This window comes from Chiroxiphia lanceolata, chromosome 18 (assembly GCF_009829145.1).
Source record: "Chiroxiphia lanceolata isolate bChiLan1 chromosome 18, bChiLan1.pri, whole genome shotgun sequence".
In the NCBI taxonomy this organism is placed as follows: domain Eukaryota; kingdom Metazoa; phylum Chordata; class Aves; order Passeriformes; family Pipridae; genus Chiroxiphia; species Chiroxiphia lanceolata.
This window is the reverse complement of record NC_045654.1, coordinates 14862728-14887620: the sequence shown is the minus strand read 5'-3', so window position 1 is coordinate 14887620 and position 24893 is coordinate 14862728. Positions and strand designations below refer to the sequence as shown.

The following is a 24893-nucleotide window of genomic DNA, read 5'->3' as shown; positions in this document are numbered from 1 at the left end:
ACTGAAGTGGCATGTGAGATTCAGTGCTGATTAAATGCACAGCAATTACTTGGAGAGAGAAGGTTCCTAATTTGCATTTCCAGTGATGGACGCTGTACTCGTTAATACTACAGAAGGATGAGCTTAGAGCTGTTATGATTCTTGGAAAATGCCAGCTCAATGCTTAGTGGCATTCAGTAAAGCAAACCAAGTGTGGAGAATTAGAACAGAAATAGAGAATAAAACAGAAAACATTCTATTCTGTACCTTTCAGTTGGTTGAGTCTTCAGTTTGGTGTGATCATAGTTATCACATTTCTCCCTATGATATCTTTGAAAGTGAGGAGACCAGGATTTCACAGTACAGCTCCATATCAGGAAGAGCTGTTTAGCCAGGTCTCCTTTGCTGGAAGATACTGCATGAGGAAAAGAGAGAATACAATAGAATTTGATAACATTGTTAGTGGCATAGGGAGGGTAAATAGAGAACAGTTGTTCACTGTCCTTACCTATGAAAAAGGCAGGGAGGGTGAAAGGAGCAGGTGCCACTCACTTGCAGCATTGTTAAGCTGTAGAATTTCTTACCCCAGAGCACGGTAGATATTGCAGTTTGGAAAAAAAAACACCACCAAGCAAGTTTGCAGGGAAAAAAAGCTATTGAGAGCTACCTCTGGTTTAGAGTCCTGTTGTGGCAAATTCATGGAAGACGAGAGAGGCATTGGAGTATGTTCCCGGTTACGCTGTACATCATGTGTTTGCTGCTGGCCACTGATGGAGTCAGATTATGGAGTTTACAGGACTTGATTTGATGTGCTACAACTGTGTTTGTTGTATACTGTGTTGCTCCTAATTACCTTCTGGTTTTTAGTGTAGCTCTAACTTTGTCAATAAACAAACTTCAAGCAAAACAAAAATATCCTGTTCAAAGTGTGAAGCAGTTGGAGGCTGTTACAATTCCAAGAGAAGTCCTTGCTGTTCGTATGCTGGTCCGTTCTAAATACTGGCTATGTGATTGGTTTGCTTTACATTCCCACTGCTACTTGTCAGCTTTTCCTAATGCACTGCTGGGCTGGTCGCCTCTTGACTCCTGCTGTGGGATTTCAGCAGCTGTTATTACATCAGATCCCTTCAAAGGCATTAACCCCTTCATGAAAGAAATGGAGTTAAATCTACAACTATGTGATAGAAGCAGGAAAGAATAGTTTGGGTGTAGCTCTGTGCTATGTGTAATTTAAGGAAATAAAATAATAACAGGCAGTGTTTTAACATGAAGAAGTTGGGCATGAAAAAGAAGGTAAACTCACTGTACAGCAAAATAATACAATATGACCTTACTGTGCTCTGTTACAATTCCTTTATCAGATTTTCAAGCAACCTGCCACTGCAATATGTGCTCCCTGGTGCAGAGTATAGGAGTCTATATGACAGAGCATTTGATTTTTCATAACCTAAAGGGAACTCTGGTGCTGTACAAATACCACATCTAAAGTTTGAACAGCAGAATTGGAAACCAGTACACGTTGGGTCTTGTCTGTGGACGCTGAACTTGTATCAACCTGTTTCTTTATGGCCGTTGTGCAAGTCTGTGTGTCAGCTCTGCACAGGGGCAGAGTTGGTTACTGTACATCAACTCAAAACAACATAGAGTGAAACAACGTAAAATCACACTTTTGAAAGAAGGAAAATAGAAAGTTTGTTCATCTTGAGTGGTAATGCTGTGAACTTCCTTCTTTCATGGTGTTATGAGAGCTCTCTTCTGGAGCTCAGAGTTCTGCAGGTTGTAACAAGAGCTCCTTCTTTCTTCGCCCTTAAACATGATCTTGACCTCTGGATTATAGATTTCATTTCCAGGAAAAAATATATGAGTCTCTATTGACCAAATGTGTTTGTGAATCCTGTGGCTTGTCCTCAGCAGCTGAAAGGCTCCAGACAGGAGTGCAGAGCTAAAGCTGTTTCTGTTTCTTTAGGTGAAGCTACAGACTTAAATGTTTGAGACCTTAAAGAGGACCTACCACATGGTGAATGAAAGCTGGTGAAAGTACCTCGTTTGACTTAAGTACTGTCTCTTGTTACATATTTGCAGTGAAAAATTAGATTTGAGATTCCTTGAAAACTACTATCTTGGAATCTTTCTCCAGTGAGAGTCCTGTGCAATAAAGATACTGGTCTCTTTTGCAGCCTGGCATCTTTGCCATGAATGAGATTAATGTGTACTGACGTGCCACTGACAGGCTGGAATAGGCTCTAAATAGTATCTAACATTTTTACAAGTATTTTCACATGATTTCATGATTCTCTGCATCCAACAATTTGACCCCTTTTGTAGTTCTGTAAATGAAGTAAGTTACGTAAAAACTCCCATGGCCATAGGAAATTCCTGGGCAAGTGGCATTAATATTTCAGAAAATGAGATCAAAGTTATTTTAAACAGATTCTCAACTAGTGTGTTGCAGTGTTTTCAGAGTCCTGCGTTACTCCAGCTGAGAATCTACTCATTTGACTTAGTTAAAACACAAGCATATTATAGCAATATTATAAGTTGTGCTTTTCCATCTACATAGTGAAAAGTCCCAAGTGTTAAATGACCAAGAATTGTTTCATACTGCAACAGGCTTCAAAGGAAGGCAGTGAGAGATGGTTTTTTAAGGAAAAAATGTTATTTGTTTCAGAATTTTACCACGAACTATAGAGATGCAACTGTTTCAACTGCCATCTTATTAATAACAACTAAACTTAATGGAGGCCTCTCTATTTCCTTTTATACAAATACACACACACAGGCACAGGCTACTCAGCAATACAACTGCAGATGTCTCAGTATGTTAGTAGTATTGTTGGGTGTCATTTCATTTGCTTAGTAAATGGTCATATTACATGATCCTCCTAAATCTTCCCATCTGCTTGATAGCTTCACCCAGTTTTAAGTCATCTCTGTTTATAAAAAAACCCCCAACCATCCCTGATACTGATTGCAAGAACACTGTTTGCAAGAAGTGGAAGCTAAATATATGACTAGGATGCTGTTCTTATTAATTAATTAATCTATTTATTTAGTGGGGAAGTAATTTCTTCTGTCTCAGTAGCACCTGTTCTGTCTCTCCAAGGCATGAAGCACTGACTGCCATACCTGGGTCTTCCATTATGCAGGAACTGTGTGCTCTCACCCTCACGTGTGCAGCCAGTGCTGGGCTTGTCCCTCACACCCGGGTCTGCAGAGCACAACTCTGACCTCTCCAGCTTCTCTTGTCCCTTGCACTGGCACTGCAGGCAGAGCTCTGGATCTCCAACTTCTCTTTACTCCACTCTGCTGTAACACTTCTGTCAGCTCTGCAGCCAAAACCCACTTCCTTGCATCTTCAACCTTGAAGCCTTTCTCACTAATGGTGTTTCTTCTTTTCTGCTTAACCTGTTTCTGCTCCAGTCAGCAGGGGCTTTTTGTCATTTTAATGAGCTCTCTCTGTCATTGTTCTTCCTTTCCATCCCATGTGCATTTTTCAACTTGAGAGATTGACAGACACCTTCTGTAATTCAGTTCTTGCTCCTCACTGTGAACCGGAGAGTGTCTTTCTTCTTGGAGAGTGTCTTTCTTCTTTTGTTTTAATAGTAACAAACCCTAGCACTTTACTTATGTGTAATACTAAAATTCTGCACAAGTCTCCTTGCCTGTAGTTTTATCTAGCTTTTTTCTGAGTTTAGGAGGAAGAGATTACAACAATTTCTCCTGCCTGCATGATTATTTTCTGAACTCTCTAAGCTGTCCTCTACAGTTTCTTTGCTACTGTCTATAGAGGAGACTCTTCTGATTATTTGTACCGAGTCTCTTTATGTAAGCTGCTAATTGCACACAAGGCAGCTGCTCTGGTCTTGTAGCCTGGGAAAGCCTTGGCATGTTTAAAAGGGTTCTTTCTGGGTTTGTTTTTTAAGGATTCAGGGGTTTGGGTTTATTTTTTTAATATGTAGCTAAAGCCAGGTCATGCAGCCTGGCTTATGACATTCATCACTTCCTTTTCTTCAGACCCTGTGTTTTACAGTCAGCTGCTGAATCTTGTCTTTTAGTCAGTTGAATCACTTCTTCCCTAACTGATCTATCAGTTGTCTCACAGGCAGGTTGTCCCTCCAGGAGAATTAGGGAGTAGCTTCCAGGGTGCAGTGAGGTTTCTGTGGTTGTGATAGGATTATCCATTACTGGCTTTATTGACTACAATATATTGTTACTTCACATTTTCAATATAATCAATGTACACAATTCACTATAAAAGAGTAAATATTATAAAACATGCAGAGGAACCTCCCAACTGTTTGCCACTCCTGCATTTGATGCCTTGTTTTCATGAGAGTACATTACATTTCATGCAAATACACTTTATGTGGAAATCATAAGCTGGTATTTGTTTGGGGGATAGCAGAACCGTAGGAACATGTCTAATGTGCTGCTCAACAGTCTTGCCATTGACCTTTGGAAAGGTAAGAAAGGAGCAGCTGCTCTGCTCTAGAACACTGTCTTGTCTCCACATTTTCACTTTTTTTTAATTTCTCTCTGGAGAGGGGGGCCACTAAATAGCTCTGAAAGCCATGGAGCCTCCTTACCAGAGCAGGGCTAAACCCACCTCTTCCTTTTTGCTGAACTTGCTAGTCTAAATCAGAGTTTAGTTTTCTTTTCCTGGTGAGATAAAACTATTTATCTGATACAGTGTTGACAAATATTTTTTTTACATGTGTTTAGTTTTGGGGGGATTTTTTTTTCTTTAAGCTCAAGCTTCCTTCAACAACCTGTAATCTCTCCAGTCTGCCATTATCTCATGATTGGATAGGTTGTTTCTCATGCAAAGATGCAGTTATGATGGTAACTTTTGTAGGAATGGGTGTTGAACTTGGTTACAAATGTGTGTTGGTTGCTAATTTTGTTTTCTGGAAAGCTTAATTGCTTTCTCTTTATGTTTTCTGGTGAATTTCTAAGAGTTTGGAGCAGTGTATCTCACCAGCTGTCTGGCAGACGTGCTATTCAGTAAGCTCATAGTGGAACGTGGGTAGAGTCCTTCCCAACTCTTGGTGTTCGGAGCCTAGCCATGACATAGTGGAATGTAAATTGTGCACCAGAAACGTCTTTTTTCCCCCCAGTGTTTATTCTTCCTGGTCCCTGAATGGTGGTTGGATATTCTTTGTAATTGATCCGAAACATTTTTCTTAAACTTTGTGTACTAATTTTTTTCTAAGAACATAGGTTGCTGTCACTGTTTTGGAGGTGTTCCATCATTGGTTGGGAATGATGAATTAGTACTGTTATAATATTGGAAGATGTATGTCTAATGTGCCTTTTTTCCTATTTCTTTCTCTAAACCCAGATTTGTGACTTTGGATTGGCTCGTGTTGCAGATCCTGATCATGATCACACAGGATTCTTAACAGAGTATGTGGCCACACGTTGGTACAGGGCTCCTGAAATCATGCTGAATTCTAAGGTGAGACACAGTGTGCTGCTGTGGTGCTTCTGGGGCTGATTATTCCTTTGTGAGTACCAGCTGTGCTTCCCCCTCTCTGTGTTTTTAGGGTCAGAATGCATGCAGTCTTGGGGAAAAGTGGTAATGGATTTGCAGTACAGCTACTGGCTGGCAATAAATTTGTGATTCCAGAATCAATTATTGGATGCTACAACTGAGTAATCCTGTGCAGAACTTCCCATGTCTCCAGTTCCTTGGCAGTCACGGGACTGCTTCCATCAGCTGCTCTGCCAGTGAGCAGGACAGAAGGGTTAGGAATGAGCATTCCACTGCTGCCTCCAGCAAGGCTGCAAACGCTGCCTTAATGTTACCTTGACATCTTAATTTAGGTTTAGAATGTATAATGAGAGTGAATCTGATTCTGAATGAAGGCATGTGATCTTTGTTATGTGTCAATCTTAGTTGCATTCCCATAGTCTCCATGAAGTCATTCCTTTGTTTTTTATATGCTTGGAATTACTGTTGTGTGCTTCTGTGGCTGTTTTAAGGTATATCCAGTCCCTGTGTGCTGTGGGTCATGGGTGTCCTCCAGAACCCCTGCGTGGCCTCCCACAGCAAAACACCTGGGTGACACCTGGGGTCGTATTGGATATTTTGGGAAGACACTGTTGTTTCTGTAGGATTTACAGTGTTGGGTGGGTTTGGTTTGTTGAGGCAATAGTGTGTCTAAGGTGCTTTTAGAAAACAGACATCTGACCAATCCAGGGTTCCACACATGTTTAGGGCGCTGTCAGGAGCTGTGGAATTAAGAATACTTGGTTTCCAAAATTTGTTAGTTTAAATTTGCTCTAAAATCAGGGAGTCTTGAAAATGTGCAGTTGGTAACAGATTTAGCTAAACTTGGAGAATCCTTTTGGAAAAGCATGTCTTAGATAAGCATGTCTTCAGTTCTTGCTACCCCTTCAAAGTAGTGTTTTGATAGAGGATTCTTAATTGTTTCATTCTTTACAGAGAAAACAAACAGCATGAACAAGCATGACTCATCTGAAAAAGATTATTTGTGTGCACTTTCACAATTTACTAACGTAACATGTTGCTGCAGTTATGCAAAAATTTGACAAAAATATGTTTCTGCTTCCCCGCAGGGTTACACCAAGTCTATTGACATCTGGTCAGTGGGCTGCATTCTGGCAGAGATGCTCTCCAACAGACCTATCTTTCCAGGAAAACACTACCTTGACCAACTTAACCATATCCTTGGTAAGCTTTATGGCAAAGCAGCATTTCCACATCCCTCCCTCTCCGTCTTTTCTACCAGTTGGGCTGGTCTTTCTGCTGTGGGTCAATGTGTAAGGTACAGGTCTGTAGGTGTATCAGCTGTTCCCTGTAGTTATTGCTGCAGGGATTTCTGCATCTAATCATTGGTTTGGGGACAACTAGACGATACTTACCAATGTGTTTACTACATCAGCAGAGATGTTTTTAAAGTAAAATTTAAAAAAAGATATTTAAAAAGCTCATATATTATTAGATTCGGGTAAAATTTTTAAAATTTCTATAGATAAACCACTTGCTTGGATCTTTTTAACAAGTTACTGATCATTAGAAAACTCAAATGCATTTGTTTATTAAAAAAATGTTTTTAGTAAAGGTTTCTAAAACCTTCTGAAGTATTCTGTGTTCTTAAAGCATTTAGTCTGAAATCGTCTTCCCAGCAGTTTTAATACTGAGTTTTACCAGATAGATACAACTGTATTAATGTGCTTTTCACAGAATGCACTGTTGTTTGTATTAATTTTTTTAGGTATACTTGGATCCCCTTCCCAAGAAGATTTGAATTGTATAATAAATTTAAAGGCCAGAAACTACTTGCTTTCCCTACCACACAAAAATAAGGTACCATGGAACAGGCTGTTTCCAAATGCTGACCCCAAAGGTATTTTATGCTCTATTATGTTGTGTCAAAATAATGACAGGATGGGAGTTTTTAAAACCATCCTAAATAGAACATGCAGGTCCTTTAAAACAGCACTATAAATCTAGTATAAAATCACAAACCAGTGTGAAACCTTCATAGTGGCTTATTTTTTAAAATTGAAATGTTTAGTAACTCTGAGATTACATATTGTGGTGTTTGATCTTTACCTTACGTGTAAAATCCAAACTCCTGTCACTGTGGTGAACATCAGAGTTGGATTTTGACATCAGCATCAAACTCCTGAACTTTGTTTCTGACATCAGACAGGAGACAGCAGCTTGTTGCTGCAGTGGGTAGGGTTTGTGCAGACTGGGTGTCAGTTCTAGGTCAAACAGGGTCATGTCAGTCAAAGGGCAGGTCCTTAGGCACCACGAAAGATTACAATTTAATGGGTTAAAGAATTCAGTTATAAATTGAGCAAAATTTATAAAAGCAAGGAATGTAATAATTATTGCCTTTCATAACAAGGCTTTAGTAAAGGGTAAATTTGATTTTGTTTTGCTAGATAGCAATTAATTTGCCTTTTAAACTACTTCATACAGTTAAAGGGTTGTTTTGTTCACAGTACAGTGCTCTGACGCAATTCATAAGTTAGTGCTTTTTTAACTGATATGATACTTTATTCTTAGTGGATATGATCAGGTACTGAAGTACCACTTAGAAGCTAATTTCTGCGGATGGAACTGTGTCAAACTGATCATCCTTGTCATTGAGAGAAACAGCAGTGATTTATTCTGCTTTTATAACAGTGCTCATCAGTGTGAGAATTGTTACCGTGGGCTTTGACAGCTCAGATTGCAAATGCTGGTGCCTAAGCTGAGGGAATGTGCCGTTTGCTGACTTGTGCAGCACTTCTCATCGACGTCCTCAGAGCAGCTTTGACAGGGCAGCTTTTCCGAGAGCTGGTTGTCAGTCACTGCAGGAGCAGAACTGTGCAGAACGTGCTCCAGCACAGAGTGAGCACGTGAGCTGCCAGTGCTGGGAAAACAGCAGCAAAATCCCAGCTGTTAATTGGGGGGCAAGTTGGAAGGTTTTGGAGCTGGTGCTGAATGCAGTGCTGGGTGTGCTCCTCATCCCGGGGCAAAGCTGTGCTGCAGCCAGAAACCTCCGTTAACATTCTGGTTCATAAATCGTGTGGTGAGAAGAAATGTGATGGACTTTAGGATACTGCAGATACCTTTGGGCTTCTTGTTCCTATAATCATTCTGTTTTCTTTCCTTGCACTGATGTTTGTCCAGAGTTTCATCAGACCTCACTCGCTGTCTTACTGAATCTTCAAGTTCTCTATGGATTCTTTACAAATTGTCTTCAACAGATTTGCCTGAATCTCATAAATATAAATATATTTGCATCTTCTCTGGAGAGTATCTTCTGAGCTGCTGGTTGTGCTAGAATAGTTCACTGGGATGACCTAGAACTCCTAATGACTCTGGATAACATTTTTGTCCATAAACAGCAAAGTTTTCTTTTCACAATAAGAACATATTCTTAATTATTTATTTCAGAGAAGCTTGGTTTGGGTTTTGGCACAAAAATCCAAACACTTTTCTGAGAGAAGAAGAAGTCTCGGCTATTTAATTTCTGCTGTAGTTAAAACCAGATTGTTCCATAGGGTTCTATGCATTTGTTCCCTTGACATCTGTTCTGAGGCCACAGGGCCTGTGGAAGGGTGACCTGTTAGACAGGTCGTGCCAAAGGCAGCTGTAGCCCAGGAATGGTGATGGATGGGCTGGCAGAGACCTCTGCCCGGGTCACAGCTCACAGTCTGCTGCTTCTGTCACTGCTGCTCCAGCCAGGGAACTCCAGATATACATTGACATTGGCACAGAACTTGGGGTGCTGGGTGTTCTCTGTGTAAGATCCGTGTTTGTAACACTTTGGTGGAGTGTGTATTAAACTCTTGCTCACTTTTTTCCCTCTTAGCACTCGATTTGTTGGATAAAATGTTGACCTTTAATCCTCATAAGCGGATTGAAGTGGAGCAAGCTTTAGCCCATCCATATCTGGAGCAGTATTATGATCCAAGTGATGAGGTAAAGACATTGTTAAAATGTAAACATTGATTAAATTTTACAGCAGGTTATTTCCTACTTTAATTTAAGGCTGGTGTTTCTAATGCTCTGATGGAGCTGAAGAAGGAATTCCATCAATTTACCAAAATTTTATATTTCTCACTGTAGTACAGCATTTTGGAGGCACCACACACTAAATAGATGCTAAGGTGTCCTCTCCAAGAAATGGAGATTCTCAGCTGATGTGGCTTTGTCTCATAATGTCTGAGATAAAGGAGGAGAATGACTGAGTTTGCCATTGGATTATGCTTTAAAAACCCTGAATCAGAACTTCCTGTAGTTCAGTGTACAGTTCTGAGGAGGTTTCTGGTTACTTTTGGTGAAGAACTAAGGGAGGAGGAAATGAGCTAGTTTTCCCTTAAGGGACAAATATGTTTATTCCAAGAAATACAATGTTTAAAGTAATTTTTTCTACAGGTAGATACTGAATTATGAGCCTGTAACAAATATTTTAACTTGTGGTTTAGATTTGAGTAGCTCCTTACTGTCATTTGATTTAAAATTTGGTAAACTAATGTGTATAAAGCACACACGGGACTAATAGGAGTTCTGCTCTGAAGGCTGCAGTGTTGGATATTTTTGTAAAGGGCATTTTCAGATTTTTTTCCCCATCTGTACAAGGACTGCATGAAATTCAGCAGAAGAAATATTAAAGTAATAATATTTCTTTGCATTATCAAGCCTGTAGCTGAAGCACCCTTCAAGTTTGATATGGAGTTGGATGACTTGCCGAAGGAAAAGCTGAAAGAACTGATTTTTGAGGAAACTGCTAGATTCCAGCCAGGACACCGATCCTAATTTGTGTGTAGGTAAAGTCACAGCAATGTGGAACCACTCGGGCAGGGGGAACAATTTGGGACTTTGTTGCCACTAGTGAAATGTAGGACTTGCCTTTTCCAGTGCTCCAGTAATTCCCTGTCCGAGGACCTGACCTCAGTCCTGTTCTGTTATTGAAGAAACAGTTTCTGTTTGTCCACAGCATTGCAGTGCCCCTGTGGAATCCAGGCAATTGCCCCAGATGTTTACCTAGTTTGTACATTACCTTTAAGGAACAAGAATTACATTTCAATAGCGCTGCTTGGAATGAAAGTGATGGTAACGCTTTGAAATGCAAATTTTAAACATTTTAAGGGGCAGTGTCCTTCATATATTACAGATTATTCTGTCATATGGCTCCAAACGGTTTAAAAAAAACCCCTCCTCCTAAATGTACTGTACAGAGGAGGAATGTCTTAAATTATTGAAAAGGGAAAAGAACTGTGAAACTTCAGTATGAATTATCTTCAGTTTTAAGTAACTCTGAATAGTGTGAGTAGCTAAGAACAGGTATCTAAATATTCATAAATTAGTTGCAATTAATCTTCCTAGTATTTTGAAGATCTAAAATTTTAATTTAAAATGTAATGTACTGGTATTCACTGACTCTTTTTTTTTTATCAATTAATTTAACTGGTCTTCCTGTACCACAAGGCTTGCACATCTCAGGAGTTTCATACAGAATTGGTCAAATACTGACTTGAATAATTTTTATAATACTTGTGAAACTTCTATAATGCTAATAGGTTAAAGTAGCAAAGTTTTATGACTGGAAAAGAAAAACAAACCAAAGAGGAGAGCCTGCTGTGGGCTGCCTGGTTCACGCTCTCTGTGCTGTCCTCCATCCAGCAGCATTCCACAATCACCAGGTTGTGTGGGCAGTTCCAGCAGGAAGGGGAAGTTTTGAGCCAGGGAACTTCCTCACTGCCAGAAATCCCCAGCTCTGCTGGCAGTGTGTAGGAGCTTTGTGGCTTTGTTTTAAGCAATAATTCTTCTGCACTAAAAATGAGATTTCAGTTTCTGCATTGCATATACCCCCAGGTTTTTATTTAATGAGGAATTCATAGGAAAGGAAGAAAAAAAATTGGGGGGGAACTTTGGAAAATACAGTTTTTACTTAAATAGGGTAACTACTGTTGCCACTATCTTGAATGTTCAGGTGTATAGAAGCTCACAAATGAAGTAATTTTGATTTTTACAAATACTGCATTCTGTTTATTTAAGCTTGCTAGCTGACATTGAAACTACTGTAATAATGGTATGTTAGAGAAATCTGAGATTCACTCAGCTGGCTCTTAATAGTTGGGCATTGCCAGTAGGAACAGACCTGGGACATAGTGTTGTGACTGGTGTTCATTTCCCATCCATGTTTTCTGAAGCTGATTCTGTACAAGAGCACGAACTGTGCATGTACACATTGGGGAAGAGAATTAGATAAGTTTTTAGGAGCAAGATGAAACCTGTTGCTAACAGGCCATAGTGTCAGGGAAGGGACAGCGAGTAGCTACTGCTGGTAGATCGTAGTTCGTGATCTCTCCTGCTTGCCTCTTTGTCCACACCATACCTAGTTTGTATTAGGGATTAAGGGCTAAAGGAATTAGGGATAAAGGTATCAGTGATATGGTGTGAGTGGAAATTTCTGGTTTACTTAAAATGTTACCTTCCAATGCCACTGTGCAGAGTTGGTTTGGCCAACACGATGCTGAAATTGAAATATTGTACTGAGCTTGATAAGGATATACTGGTAATTTGTCCAAGTTATTTGTGGTTACAGTTGCCAGCTATGCCATAGCACAACAGCTGACATCCTAGTTGGGGCCAGTCCCCAGGAGTTGCCTTAAAGTGGACAGAAACAGTCTCCTCCTGGGCACTTCTACTCCCCTACACTCCCTCCCAGGCTTTACCAGCCAGCTCGTCTCTCTGGGCTGTTTCTCAAGATTCAAAGTGTCCCCCTGGGTTGTAGTTTTTGGATTTGAGAAGCGATGGGAAAATAACAGATTTTTGGTTCAGACAACCAAATCATGTACTTCATTGATTAGTTATGTTTAATCTTCCTAATCTTTTGAAGATTGAAAATTTTAGTTTAAAATGGAATGCCCTGGTATCCACTGTCTCTGACTTATTTTTTAACTTATATTGGTCCTGCTGTCTGACTCACGGTAAACATAGTGTGCACAGAGCACAGAAATAGGAAAGTGTTTGTTTTAAAAGGCAGTGTGAAACTTCCTTCACTGAAATATGTCTCTGCTCTCTTTTGTAGGACAAGGACTTAAAGGACTGGGCATGCTCAAACGTTGCTGTTCCTCTTCCCAGTTCTTTATTGTTGGTCATGTCTCGTGGCCTCTCTCAGCTTATCCACTAACTCCTTTGAGCCATTCAGGAGGGCGGTTCCTGGTAGTTTTGGCTTTTCATGCTTTCAATGAATCTTTAAGGCTGAAGAATTGTAATTGACACTCCTCTGCATAATGCCCCTTGTTGACCTGTTGCAGTACTGTACTGTACGTGCACCTACTGCTGCCCGTGTTTTAACTGCTTGCTTTCTGGTTTGAAAGATGCAGTGGTTCCTTTCACTCCCGGATCAATATCCAAGAAGATAATTCATTAACCTGTAAGACGTTTACACCATGAACTATGTTTTTCTGACTTTACCGAAGTCGCTGGCATTTTTATTTTTTTTTTAAGAAAAGCTACTATTCAGGGCACTTTAAGTCAGTGACATCCCAGATTTTTTTTTGCACGTCGTTTTTAACTAGAAATGGTTGGTTGGCATCCAGTGGAGTGTGTACCATTGTGCTATGGATTGCAGCATAAGTCATGTTCATGTTAATCTTGCTTATGCACTTGTTTGGGTGTCCTGTGCTGTACGTGCAGGTATTCTATACAGTGTAAGAGGCACATAGGAACCCGACCTAACTGAATTCATCATTTTTCCACGTATTGACAAAATTTGTACCTTTTTCTCCCCACTTTTTCTAAAAGAGATCATTTAAAGTTTAACCCTATTGGAGACATAGCACTCCCGAAGTTCATCCCGTGTAGTGGTGTTTCTATGAGCAGCGTGGCATCCCCAGCCTCTGTTTGTTCCCCCGAGGTGGAAGGGTAGCAAACCCGCAATGGCATGGTGACCCCATGGCCAGTGCTGCTCTCTGGGGAAGGCAGCCCTATCTGGTGGCAAGCAAGAAACCAAAATATGATGTTAATAAACTCAGTCTACATCCTGCATACCAATGAAGTGCTTCAAATGAGGATTGATAGGTTTTACGTTTGAATCTAATCACTGACATTCAGAATTCTTGCAGAGAGGAACACTGCATCTTTAAATGAGAAAGTTTGATTTTACTTTTGCTCCTACAGCATGTCAGCATCTCAAGTTCATTTCTTGCAACCTACACTATGGTGATTTGTAATCAAGCCTCCATGAGCTCGTGACATGAAGTACTGTTCTGTTGTCAAGTACTATCAAACTTTTCTGATAATGCTGAGTTAGGACAACCAAACAAAGCTAGCACTAAATAACGTTTAAAATTGTATATCTTTTAATGATCTTTTCAAGTATTTGTTACTGAAATTGTATAATGTGGAGTTTACTAGGTGTTATGTTCCAGTGCAGTGCCTCCTTTTCTTTCCCCACTGCTCTCTGTGGTGAGAAATTTGCCTTGTTTAAAATAATTACTGTGCCCTCGCATGACTGTTAAAGCTTTCTGTGCAAAGATGATTGTCTAAGTGCCACATGCCTATGATTGAGAAAAAAAAATAATCTATTGTTACCTCTGAGTTGTGTTCAACTGAAATGCTATTCAACAAATAACTTAGGAAAAATAGTTCTATTTTTAGCTTTTCATATCTCTGCTGTCTTTTTCTCATTTTATTTTGGCAGCAGTGAAGAATGGATTGTATAAAGACTGCTTGCTAATATTAACAAAATGCACTTGTAATTCCTGGAAATAAATTTAAATCTTATATCTTCACATTAACATTAAGAATTAGTTTTTGGTTTCCTCTTGGGTAATGTCTTTGAATGGAAATCAGGTTCAATTGCTACTGTAGTATATAAGGATGCTGGCTGGTTAATAACTCCAGGCTTCCTCATACCATTTAGTCTGCTCTTGAGAGAAATTAGAAAGCCATTAACTTAGACTTCAGTAGATAAGGGTGCTTACAAGATTCCATTTCAAAATTTTCTTTTTCCTCTAGTTTAAGTGTTAGTCTGCCAAAACTAATTTTTAATCAACGAGAGTTCATCATTAAAGGGCATTTTCTATTAGGAAATTCCTGTGGTACATAAATCTCTGTTGCGGGGAACAAATTCGGAGCATTGTCAGGACGCTGCACAAGTGACCATTGGATCGTGGTGTGGAACCTATGCTAAAAACATTTCTATAGAAGAAATATGCACTTGACTGTTGATACTAGTGTAGAAATTTCTCTTGACCTTTCTACACATCTTTACCAAAATGCTTTTCTCACTCAGTTTTGAAAAGTTGGAATATTTCTAGATTCTCTGCTACTTGTATGATCATCGTTACAACAGGAATCATTTTTGGCACGGTTGGAAAGATGACTGTTACTGAAATTAGTTTGTAACACCTCAGTTTTAATTTATTAAGGAAGAACTTTGGCAGCTTACTTCACCCTTCTCTTTCCCAATTCTTTTTTTTAACACTTTCTTTCATTTTGGATGTTTGGGGAGGTGTAGACTTACCCTCGTGTCCCGTCTCTCCGAGTGAGAAGCCGAGGGTTTGCTTTACCTAATGTTTGGTGCTTTCAGGCTTTCTTACTTAGCTGCTCTTGCTGAATCCCACTGGCATCCATCAGGATCCGGAGCCACATCCATCAGTCTTTTACCGAATTCAATAAACATTGGTGGGTTGAATTTGTTCACGTGTCACATGCCGAAGCATGATGTTATTTTTTTTTGTCAGATTCTGAAAATAGTTTAAAAGAAGGTGCCTCTAACAACACTGTGTTAGGTCAGTTATTTCATCATTTTACACTGGGGTTTTTTCTTTATGCAGTTTTTATATTTTAGAGCGGAGAACATCAACTTTTAATCCAAGTAGCATGCATATTTCATGGTAAAGATGCTTTGGGAGTAAGGAATGTAAACAGTTCACTGTCAAAAACATTCCAACCTTACAGCTGAAGAAAAATATGCAAACCCAAAATTCTCATGGATGCTTTGGTAAATAAGTGTCTGCCTCTGCTGTCCTGCCTGTCGCCAGCCTCTTCCTCACCCCTGTGACGTGACACCAGAGCCTGGTTTGTGCCAGAGCTTGGGAGCAACACTGGTGACATAACTTGGCAGTGGCCAAACCCGAGGAGCTGAGCAGGGCTTTCCTTGTGGAATGAGAGAAACTAAAACCTGTTGTTGCTGCCCACTGTAATATGCTACAATATATTTATACCATGTCAAAATTGTTTGCTGAGCAACTGTACTATAGATTAAACTTTATTAATATATATTTGCTTATGTTAGTGTAGTTTATATAGTCCTTGGTTATTGATAAATTTATTGTGTTGTTACAGCACAGTGATATGGTATAAATATAGGTCTCTACATACACACCATATACTTATGAATTTGGTCCCTTGCATAGTACTTTTATATCTGTACAGCAATGTCTTCAAGCAATCCCAGATTTTAGGGGAAATATTTTTGTAAATGCAGTGGTTTAAATGAAAAAGTCCAAACAATCCTTTTACTAAGTTTTAAATACATTTGTGGTTCAAAATGGTTTAGTTAACAATTGAAATCAAGACACTAAATTAGCGAAAAGTGCACATTAGTAAAGTGAAGCTTACAGTGGTTTTTGTAGCATGTGCTGTGATCAAACCAAGTGACACATTGGCGGAAATGTAAAAGTTGGATTACATGTGTAAATCTAGAACAAACTTCTACAGGTTGCAGCTGGTTTACTTACTATTGTTGCCTTTTCTCGTGTTGTATCAGTGTAGAGCACTCTTAAAATACTCAAACTGCTTTGTCTTTGCTTTGTACTGTTGGTGCCTTCTTAGTCATGTACCCCACAAGTCCTGCATAGCTAATTTAGTTAATGGTAAGTTTAAAATAAAAAAGCAAAGGAAGATTTTATAAAAAAAAAAAAATCATTTTCTGTATGTTCTTATTCATTGTAACAATTAAACATTTATATTGTGACAGATTTGTGATTTGGTTAATCTGTATAGATCAATTGTAAGTAGCAAAGGTTTATATTTCGTCTTATTCTTTTGATGTTGTAAACGTTTGTGATTTTCTTTTTTAAATCAGGTAACTTAATGTTCTGTTTTGTTTTTGGCATCTGAATCTTGTAAAAACAAATGCAAAGAAAATCATTAAATTGTGTCCCTGTATTACCAAACCAGCATAGTTCTGTGCATATATAGAATGACTGGGACTTTGCTTTGCCCTGAGCTGCTGGTCCAGAGGCTGGTGTGGATCATATTGGCTTATCCAAAACTGACCCTCCCTGCACAAGAAGCAGCCTGCAGTCAGTGTTTGTAAATACTCAAGAGTGTGTGTGTCTCACTGTAGAACTGTACCAGTTTGTAATTAAATTAGGGAAGCCATTCAAACAAACCACAGGTGAAGTTTCTTTATAGACAGGCAGAAATGTTTTATCTTTTGTGCAAGAAGGTTATGAAATCATCAGCATTTTGACCTGTTGAGCACAGTGATGCGAATCGATTCCAGTGTATCTGACGGGTCACAGGCTTTTTTGACACTCTTTATATGGATATTACACTGTTCCCATGAAATCTCGAAAATTGCTACTTGCACAACCCTTAGAGACCATGTTTTCATCATTTCAGTACGAAAATGTTCTTCTCAGACCATGGGCTTGAAATGTGGGGTTTCTGGGAAAAGTGCAAGTAAGTTACATCACTGTCATGGGCTTTTAATTAAGTTTTTTGAAATTTTTTTTAGCCTAAAATCAGACTATGCCAAAGAACTGAACTCTTGAAAGATGTAGCTGGATAATGTCAGCTAGAAACATCTCTAATTAATATGAAAACACAGAAAATGTGACCTGAAACTAAAGAGAGCTTAGCTGTAACTGACAGCTCTGTAACAGCTCAGAGAATTGGCTTGTCAAAATGCATCTCTGCATCACCTCTTTGGTTTCGCTGCAGCATACAGAATTTTTTCCCAAAATACTACAGAATTTGATTCTTGACAGATGAGTTTATGTGTGTTCTTACTTTTTGTTGGCTGTGGCTGTTCCCCTGGCAGAACGTGTGTTCACCATAGCATGTTCTTCAAGGTACGGCTGCACTGCAGCTTGGCTCCGTGGAGGTTTTGACAGGATCCTGACTGACTTCATGTTGTTGTGTTGTTTCAGTCAGGTTAGTTAGAAATACCACACAGATTTTCTGTATTTCACCAGAACTGGAGGCTGATCCTCTCCATCTGTAAATCTTCAAGTGTAGTGGGCACTCTTGGACTGCTGGAGCCCGAGCTGGGTGTGTGGATTGGGCAGGGGCTGGTGGTTCCAGGGAGAGCCCCCACGTTCTGGAAGCTGAGCTGCCTGTGCTGGGACAGGCGGTGCACTCGAATACTCGGGAAGGCTGGCAAGGAGCTACTGAGTACAAGCCCTACTTATTGGAAGAGATACTAGTGTAGGTCTGATGGCATCGAGCTTTGTAGAGCTCTGACCCCCGTATTTCTCTGCAGACCAAAGATGCTTCTGTGCCATGCACGTCATCTTCAGTTATTCTTTCTACTAAATTGCATATATGTTACACTTGACAAGCTAAAAAAAAATTTTGAGGTGTGTAGAAGACCTACAAACATCATTGCATCCAAGTGTGCCGTGTCTGTTGATGGTTTTCTTGCTCTGATGTGTCTTTTCACCACACGTGACTCTCCAGGCTTCAGAGGAGTTCTAGAGCCTCAGCTCCGGTTCCGAGGGCAGCTCTGGTGAGTCTGCAAACAGCCCCCTGGTGCTGTGCAAGGTGCCAGAGGTGCCGGTGTTCACATCCCCATCACAGCCCTGCTCATGGCTGCTCGTGTGAGGACTGATCTTGGGAGTTATATGCGAGAATTGTTCTGTAACCCCTCTGTCTTTCCCCTTTATAAATTATACTGACAACTTTCCTTCAGGTGTTTTCCAGAACTCTGCCTGTTTTTTCAGTATATCTCACTACTGACAATTTACTTTTCTCTTTGAGCTCGAACTCAGTCTGAACAAGGTCCAATTGTTCCAAAAAGTCTTTCTTCTATAGGATTTGTGAGCTTCCTGATGACAAACGACAGGTGATAGATCACATTACTTAAACTCATGTAAATCCAGGGTAGAGGTAAGCAAAACAGCTGGAAGGTCTCCTGAGACTCTTCCTGTGGAAGCACAGCATTGATCTGTAACTGTATGTGGATTTCTGGGAAGGCAATATAAAAATAGAGATAAGGATCAGGAGGACATGCGTTTGGCTACCGTGGGCCATGACACGTAGTTCCATTGGGGTGTTGTTGGAACTTTGCTTGAAGTCCAGCAGTCCCTGGTTCAAGCTGTTCCTGCTTTTTGACTAATATTGAATACCATGTGAGTACTGAAAACTTCCTGCTACTTCCCCCAGAGTTGCCTCTCATCTTCCTCTCAGCACACACACACAGAGCCCATTTTTCCTGAAGTTCCTCCTCTTCCATCTATAATTAGTGTGGTAGAGAGATATTGATCCTTCTGGCTTTTCAGTGTGCTTATGTTTGTGCATGAAGGCTGAAAAAGAGGAGCCTTAAGGTATTCCATTCCTGATTTCCCTGAAAAGAGCGAGAATTACCTAACGGGTATTGCAGCATTTTCTCATCAAAAAGACAGTGTTAAAAACCTTTGTTATCTTCCCAGTCTGTGAGGTTTGTGTGCACTTAGCTGCTGACTGAAATCCTGCTCCTCCCTTTCTCCTTCCCTTGCTGCTTGGACTGGGCTGACCTTTGATCTCGCTGAGTTCTCTTGCAGTGACACTGCTCTTCCTCAGGGGTTTACACTTTCCGTGTTGGTACTTTTCTCCAGAGTCCCTTATCTGCTATGACTGATTCAATGACTTCACTCCTTTGTTCTTACTTTTCCTTACCTTGCACACTTGGAGATTCCTACAGTCTCACAATTTGGCTTTTGCTTTTTAATTTTTTTTCTGTAAAGCTGAGCTAAGGACACAGTTGTGCTTCACAGAGCTGAGCCTGGGTACAGGCAGCTGACCCCAGGGCCCTGGTCAAGCTGCTGGCTCTGGGGAGGAAGTGTGGATAGTGCAGAGCAGCTCCGGTGCCGGGCGGGTCCTGCGTGCCTGGGGTGGCACCAGAGTCGGCAGTGCAGAGCTCTGTGAGTCCACCTGGCGAGTTTAATGCTGACCTGAAACGCACAACCTAGAATTAAGAATGGAAAACTGTAGTCTTCTCTACCCACGATGTGTGTGTGCTTCAGCATGTCTGAAAATTCAGGACTTTTAGCAAAAAAATAATGAACCAAAAGCTGTAAGGGAATGCCAGGCAATTATTTAAATTTGCTATTACTAAAAGACTTGAGATGCACCTTTTAGGGGGAGTTGTTCGTTTCTTTGTTTGTTTGTTTTTGTTGGGTTTTTTTTTATAACATCCAAGACTAAATAGCTTGTTGAGAAGATGTTTTTCTGCCTTAAAACTACAAATGCCAAAATGCTGAATTTTGAATTTTGGCTTGAGACTGAACTGAGGATATCACAATAGAGCTGGAAGGTTTTTTAGTCAAGCCTTTCTCCTAAGTCACCTTTAATTTCAATAGCTAGTACTTAAAGGGAAATTTTGACTAAAAAAACCTTCCTATGTTCCTGGAAGTTAAAAACTTACAGATATTCTAACTTGTAGTTGAGACATCATAGACTCAAGACCTTGTAATGTATTCTGTGTTTTTGAAAAGCTTTTTGTTAGTTTTTGTACGCATGTACCTTTGCAGGCTTTCTGACTAGGTGTGCCACAGGTGTGGAGGGAACCCAAACTTGCAGGCCAGTTTGCACACTCAGAAGCACTTCAGTGGATGTTGTTGCTGTCACTAAAGCTCCGTGTTTTGATTCCGTGTTTGCTCTCATGCAGAGTAAGTGCAGCTCTAAACAAAAGTGGGGATTAAGAAAAAAAACCTGGTCATTTCTTATTCTGTTGTAGCTAAATTTAATTTATAAACTTGGTTTTGAGGGTACGTTTAGTATTTTGGAAGAACTGTATTAAGCTGTTTTTACAGCTGATTTGTTGACATTTCTGTAAGTAAAATACGCTTGTTGCAGCATGGCAAAGGTCTGCGTAATTCATGTGTGCTCAACTTAATCACTGGTTTTCTTCTTGTGACAATAAATGGCATTGTACCAAAAGCAATATATCCTGTGTGTAGTTAGTAGTGGAAATAATTATTACTGTGCAGCTTGTATTCTCATTGTCTTTGCAGCCTCTAGCATGGATCGTGTGCATTGACAGTAGCTCCAGGCTATTAAAGATGTTCTGGGGGGAAAAAACGGTCCTGGATAACACTCGTTTGCTTTCTGGAAGCTGCTGCTTTGAAGCAGAAAAGGGTCACACCTGATGCTGCTTTTTAAGCTTATTTTCTTGTGAGTCTTATCATCAGAATACATCCAGGTCTAGAGTGTTTCTCCGGATTTGCTCCTCCACATTTTTCCTCTTGAGAAAGGGCCCAGGCTCAACGACCCACATCACTAGAGCCAAGGATTGTAAGAGAGCGGAAGGGCTTTTTTCTCTGCTTGATTTTGGGATTCTGCTAAGCTGTGCCTTAGAGCACAGCACTGTAAAAAGACTTGTGGAATGCTGCAACTGGTTTTGCTCACCAACTACTTAATTCAAGACCAGATAAGACCTTGCAGGCAATTTGCAAAACTTGGGAACTCTCCAGTCCTAAGTTCTGTTCCCTCCTGCCCCCAGTAGCAATTCTGCACTACTTGCTCTGCAAGTAAATGAGCCCTTGATGACTCCCTTCAGAGGGAAGCTTTGGTTTTCGATGCTTAGTGCTCAAAAGGACAAGATATTAAGGCAGTTCTCTCCCATCACTTGCATTTGACTGCTAGTGTGGTAGTCATCATACTGAATTGTCACTGTACTTGTGCTGTAGAAATAACAGGGCTGAAGAACTTGCTCTTCTCAATGTGTGTATTCCTCCTCGCTTTCAAAGTCTGTAGAATAATACCTGCTATTAATTACACTAAATAGCTTTCCTCGCATTCTCTGTGCATATTTTCTCTACTGGCCTTCCTACTCTTCTTAAATGTGACTTATTTTACTGCTATTGTGTTAAAAAAACTGTAGTACTGCAGGTGTCATGTGGTAACTTGTAAATAAAATTACTGTAAACACACGTCAAGTGCTTTGTGGTGCTGCTCTGTACATGTGTGACCCCACCTCAGCTGTCAGCCCTCACTAGTGCTTCCTGGAGGACTTGTGCACGGCAGCTTGATTATAAGCCTGTGCCTTTTGAGGGGAGCCTTTTGCTGACCAGCCTCCGCAGCAATCTGGTCCTACTAACAGGGTCCAGGCAACGCCAGCATTGACAGCATTCTAGGCAGGAACTTTACCATGTCATTTGCCAACTGACAGCAAAGTAGCCCTTCTGTCAGACTGATTGTCAGTGGAGCAGTAATAGAGTTTTATGTAAATACCTGTAACAATTTGTATAGCGAGTACAGAACCCAAGATTACTTATGGTTGGAAGCTGGGGAGGAAGCTATTGCCGGGGTGGTGTTTTGTCCTTGGAGCCTGTTGGCGCTAGCAAAGGACTGACTGTTTCCTATCCAAGTGAGAGGGTCGTGGAAAAGAGTGAAAGAGGTCTGACCTGTGCAGAGAACACCAAGTGCAGTGTTTTAGTTAAGAAAATAGACAGGCTGCTCTGCTGTGCTCTCTCTGGGTTTGTCAAAGTCAGCAGTGGCTGGTCTGGGGCAGAGGGATGGCAGGACTGCCAGGACTGGGGGAGGACATGCTCAGGAGCTCCCTCCCTCTCCAAGAAATCACTCCTGAGGAGATGCAAATGAACAGCCAGGTGTGAAGGTCTTTAGCCCAATTTGCTTTTGTGAATACATGTGTCCATGTGTAATGGAGAGCCTGTCACTGGGTGGTGCAGCAATAGATTTAAGGGTTTCATGCCTTTTCTTTGGGGAGTGAATAGCCAGTCCTATGGAATACTTTAAGGAAATACTCAAAGGGCTGAATTTTCTGCAATGCAGGAGAGAGAAGCAACTTGTCATTCCCAGCTACCTGAGGCTCCAGTCAGCTTCTTGTGTATGCATGTAAAAACCACTTCCTACTCCACTCCATGGCAGCAGGCTCTTTCTGAGAAGCTGCCTGAGCATGGGCGGGTGGGTCGGAGAAGCTGAGGGATCTGCTGTGGGAAACACAGGCCCTTAGCACTGTTCCTCCAGTCGGGGTGCCTCTTCCATGTGGAATCAGCCTCTTCCATGGCCCTCTGGCTTCATCCCCTTGTTTTTCCTGTTGGTGCAGACCAAATTATGATGCTTGTTGATGCCTTGCTGTGACTGATGAGATTTTTGTCCTTCTTCCACTCTTGAAGTTCATTTGGAAGCAGAGTTCACTGCAACTTGTAATTCTTCATCTATTTTCTTCCCTTTAAATCTCTTCCCTGCAACTGTTACATGCAGTCCCTAGGAGCCTGAGTCTTTCAAAGGTATTTAAATGAATTAAGAGGCAAATAGCACATGGAAACATTTATCTGGAGACAGTTCCACTTGATATGGATCAAACGGTTTCTAAAAGCACTTTGTGCTTTGAGGAGCTTGTGGCCTCTTACCATACGGGGTAATAAAGTTTATTTATAGCAAGCATATTAAACTAAACATTTAGCTCAAAGAATAAATATACTCCAAACAAATACAACCCTTTCAGAATAAAACATTATGTCCATGATAGCTTTTGAATTAAATCTGACAAAAAAAAAGGAACTAGAAAACAGAAATTTCTCCAGATATTGATCTGGAGACATTCAATGCACTTGAATGAATGAAATCCTTGTATGCAACAGGGATTGTCTGAAGGTGTTGATTATAACCCAGGCAGGTTTGGTGGGTATTGAGGTGGGCAGCAACAATGAAGCCTGTGGCATTTCTTGTATAAACATTTCTGTCTGCAAATTGCCACATTCCTCCTCAAACAAAGATAGCAATTAATTAACCAGGAGAGTCCATTTCAGCTCTTAAGGTGCTCATTCAGGATTCTCAAGAATTGTCTTGGCATTCACTTGCTCTGAGGGTGGATTCACAAAGACATTTTTACATTAAATTACTGAAATTTTGCATGTGTGTATTTCCATTTTACTTGAATGTGTGAATCATTCGAACATCTAGTAGTTTTCACTGTGAAAAGAGGTGATTGCATTTCAGTGATCCTGCCTTGCTAACTGTACTTGACTTTGGAGCAGAAGGAATGAAGCCTTCCATGCCTGTGAATAAAATAACCTTCAGGTAAACTAGTAAAAATTATGCTCTTTGTATGGCCTGTTCAAGGATAATAAATACATCCATATACCCTTTGCACCTACTTGAGCAGTGAAGAGCTAGCTAATATCTAAAAAGCTGGGGGGAAATAGATAGTGTAAACCCAGCTCATGCTCTCCTATGAGCACAATTCCTGTACCCTGCTGCTGTACCCTGACTACACCATGGGCTGTCAGCTTCCAGGGCTTGGGAATTAGCAGATGTTACAACACTGCTCGGTGGTTTTTCCAATGCCATGGTGGTTTTCTCACAGTAGCCCAAGTCAGAGATTTAGACATGAAATTTATCCTTGGATCACTTTTGTTTTCATCAGATTTTTCAGCAACAGGGTGGTATAATAGTCTCCAGAAAGTAAAAAGAACAGAGATAAAATTGACCCTAGAAATGATGTAATGAAACCTTTCGTTCAGCCTGCCACTAGAAACCTTACCTCCGTGAAAATCCAAATAAAAGCTGTCGAAGGAGGTGGAAAAGCATTACTGTAGCTTAGACTCTGTGCTTCAAAGCTCTCCTGCCTGGCCCAGTGACTGCAGAGCTGTCGGGATGATCACGGGCTGTACTCATGCCATCTGCTGGGGGAAAGCTGCCATGAATAGCATTTATGCAAATAAAAACCTTGCTGATGACAGTCAAACACACAAATTTATAATAATTCCTCTAACGTTCTGAAAAATATAAGTCTTCTAGAATTATAGCTCCAGTGCTTGTCAAAGGCTAACCTAGCAACAGGTTAGAGCATGAACGTACCTCTGAAACTGTAAGGGAATGATTTATATCTTTGTGTGGTAGGTTTGGGGGTTCTTTTGTTTTGTGTTTGGTTATTTGTTTTGTTTGGTTTCTTTTAAGCAGTCTGATTCTCACAGTGGGTGTGCCCTATGACTGGTCAAGGCAGTAGAAACGAGGATTAAAAGAAAATTTTGTTGCGTATGACTGATTTGATAATTCTTCTTTCCCTTTTTTCCCCAGTTTCTGGGTGTGGGTCCAGGCAATTCCATCCACCTACAGAATAAAGCACACCACCATGAAATAAGTGAAGCACAGCAGCATTAGGAACTTTCTTAATATGAACATTACTTATGATTATTATGCTAGTTAGGCTTGTCAAACTTTGTACAATCTGTTCTTCACGTGTCCATACCCATCC

At 40.5% G+C, this 24893-nt stretch overlaps 1 protein-coding gene across 2 annotated transcripts in view; it reads left to right on the top strand.

Moving 5' to 3' along the window:
* MAPK1 (mitogen-activated protein kinase 1) overlaps positions 1-21603 on the top strand; it is a 41006-nt gene extending 19403 nt beyond the window's left edge. Inside the window, exons 4-9 of one of the 2 annotated variants that reach the window (XM_032706260.1) lie at positions 5321-5437; positions 6562-6676; positions 7221-7352; positions 9318-9427; positions 10148-10271; positions 12543-21603. In XM_032706260.1, coding sequence (XP_032562151.1) covers positions 5321-5437; positions 6562-6676; positions 7221-7352; positions 9318-9427; positions 10148-10264 — 591 coding nt within the window. In that variant the 3' untranslated portion in view covers positions 10265-10271; positions 12543-21603. Of the gene's footprint in view, positions 1-5320; positions 5438-6561; positions 6677-7220; positions 7353-9317; positions 9428-10147; positions 10276-12542 lie in introns of both variants that reach the window. The other variant, XM_032706258.1, reaches the window with a different exon arrangement.
* Positions 21604-24893: the final 3290 nt, after the last annotated feature.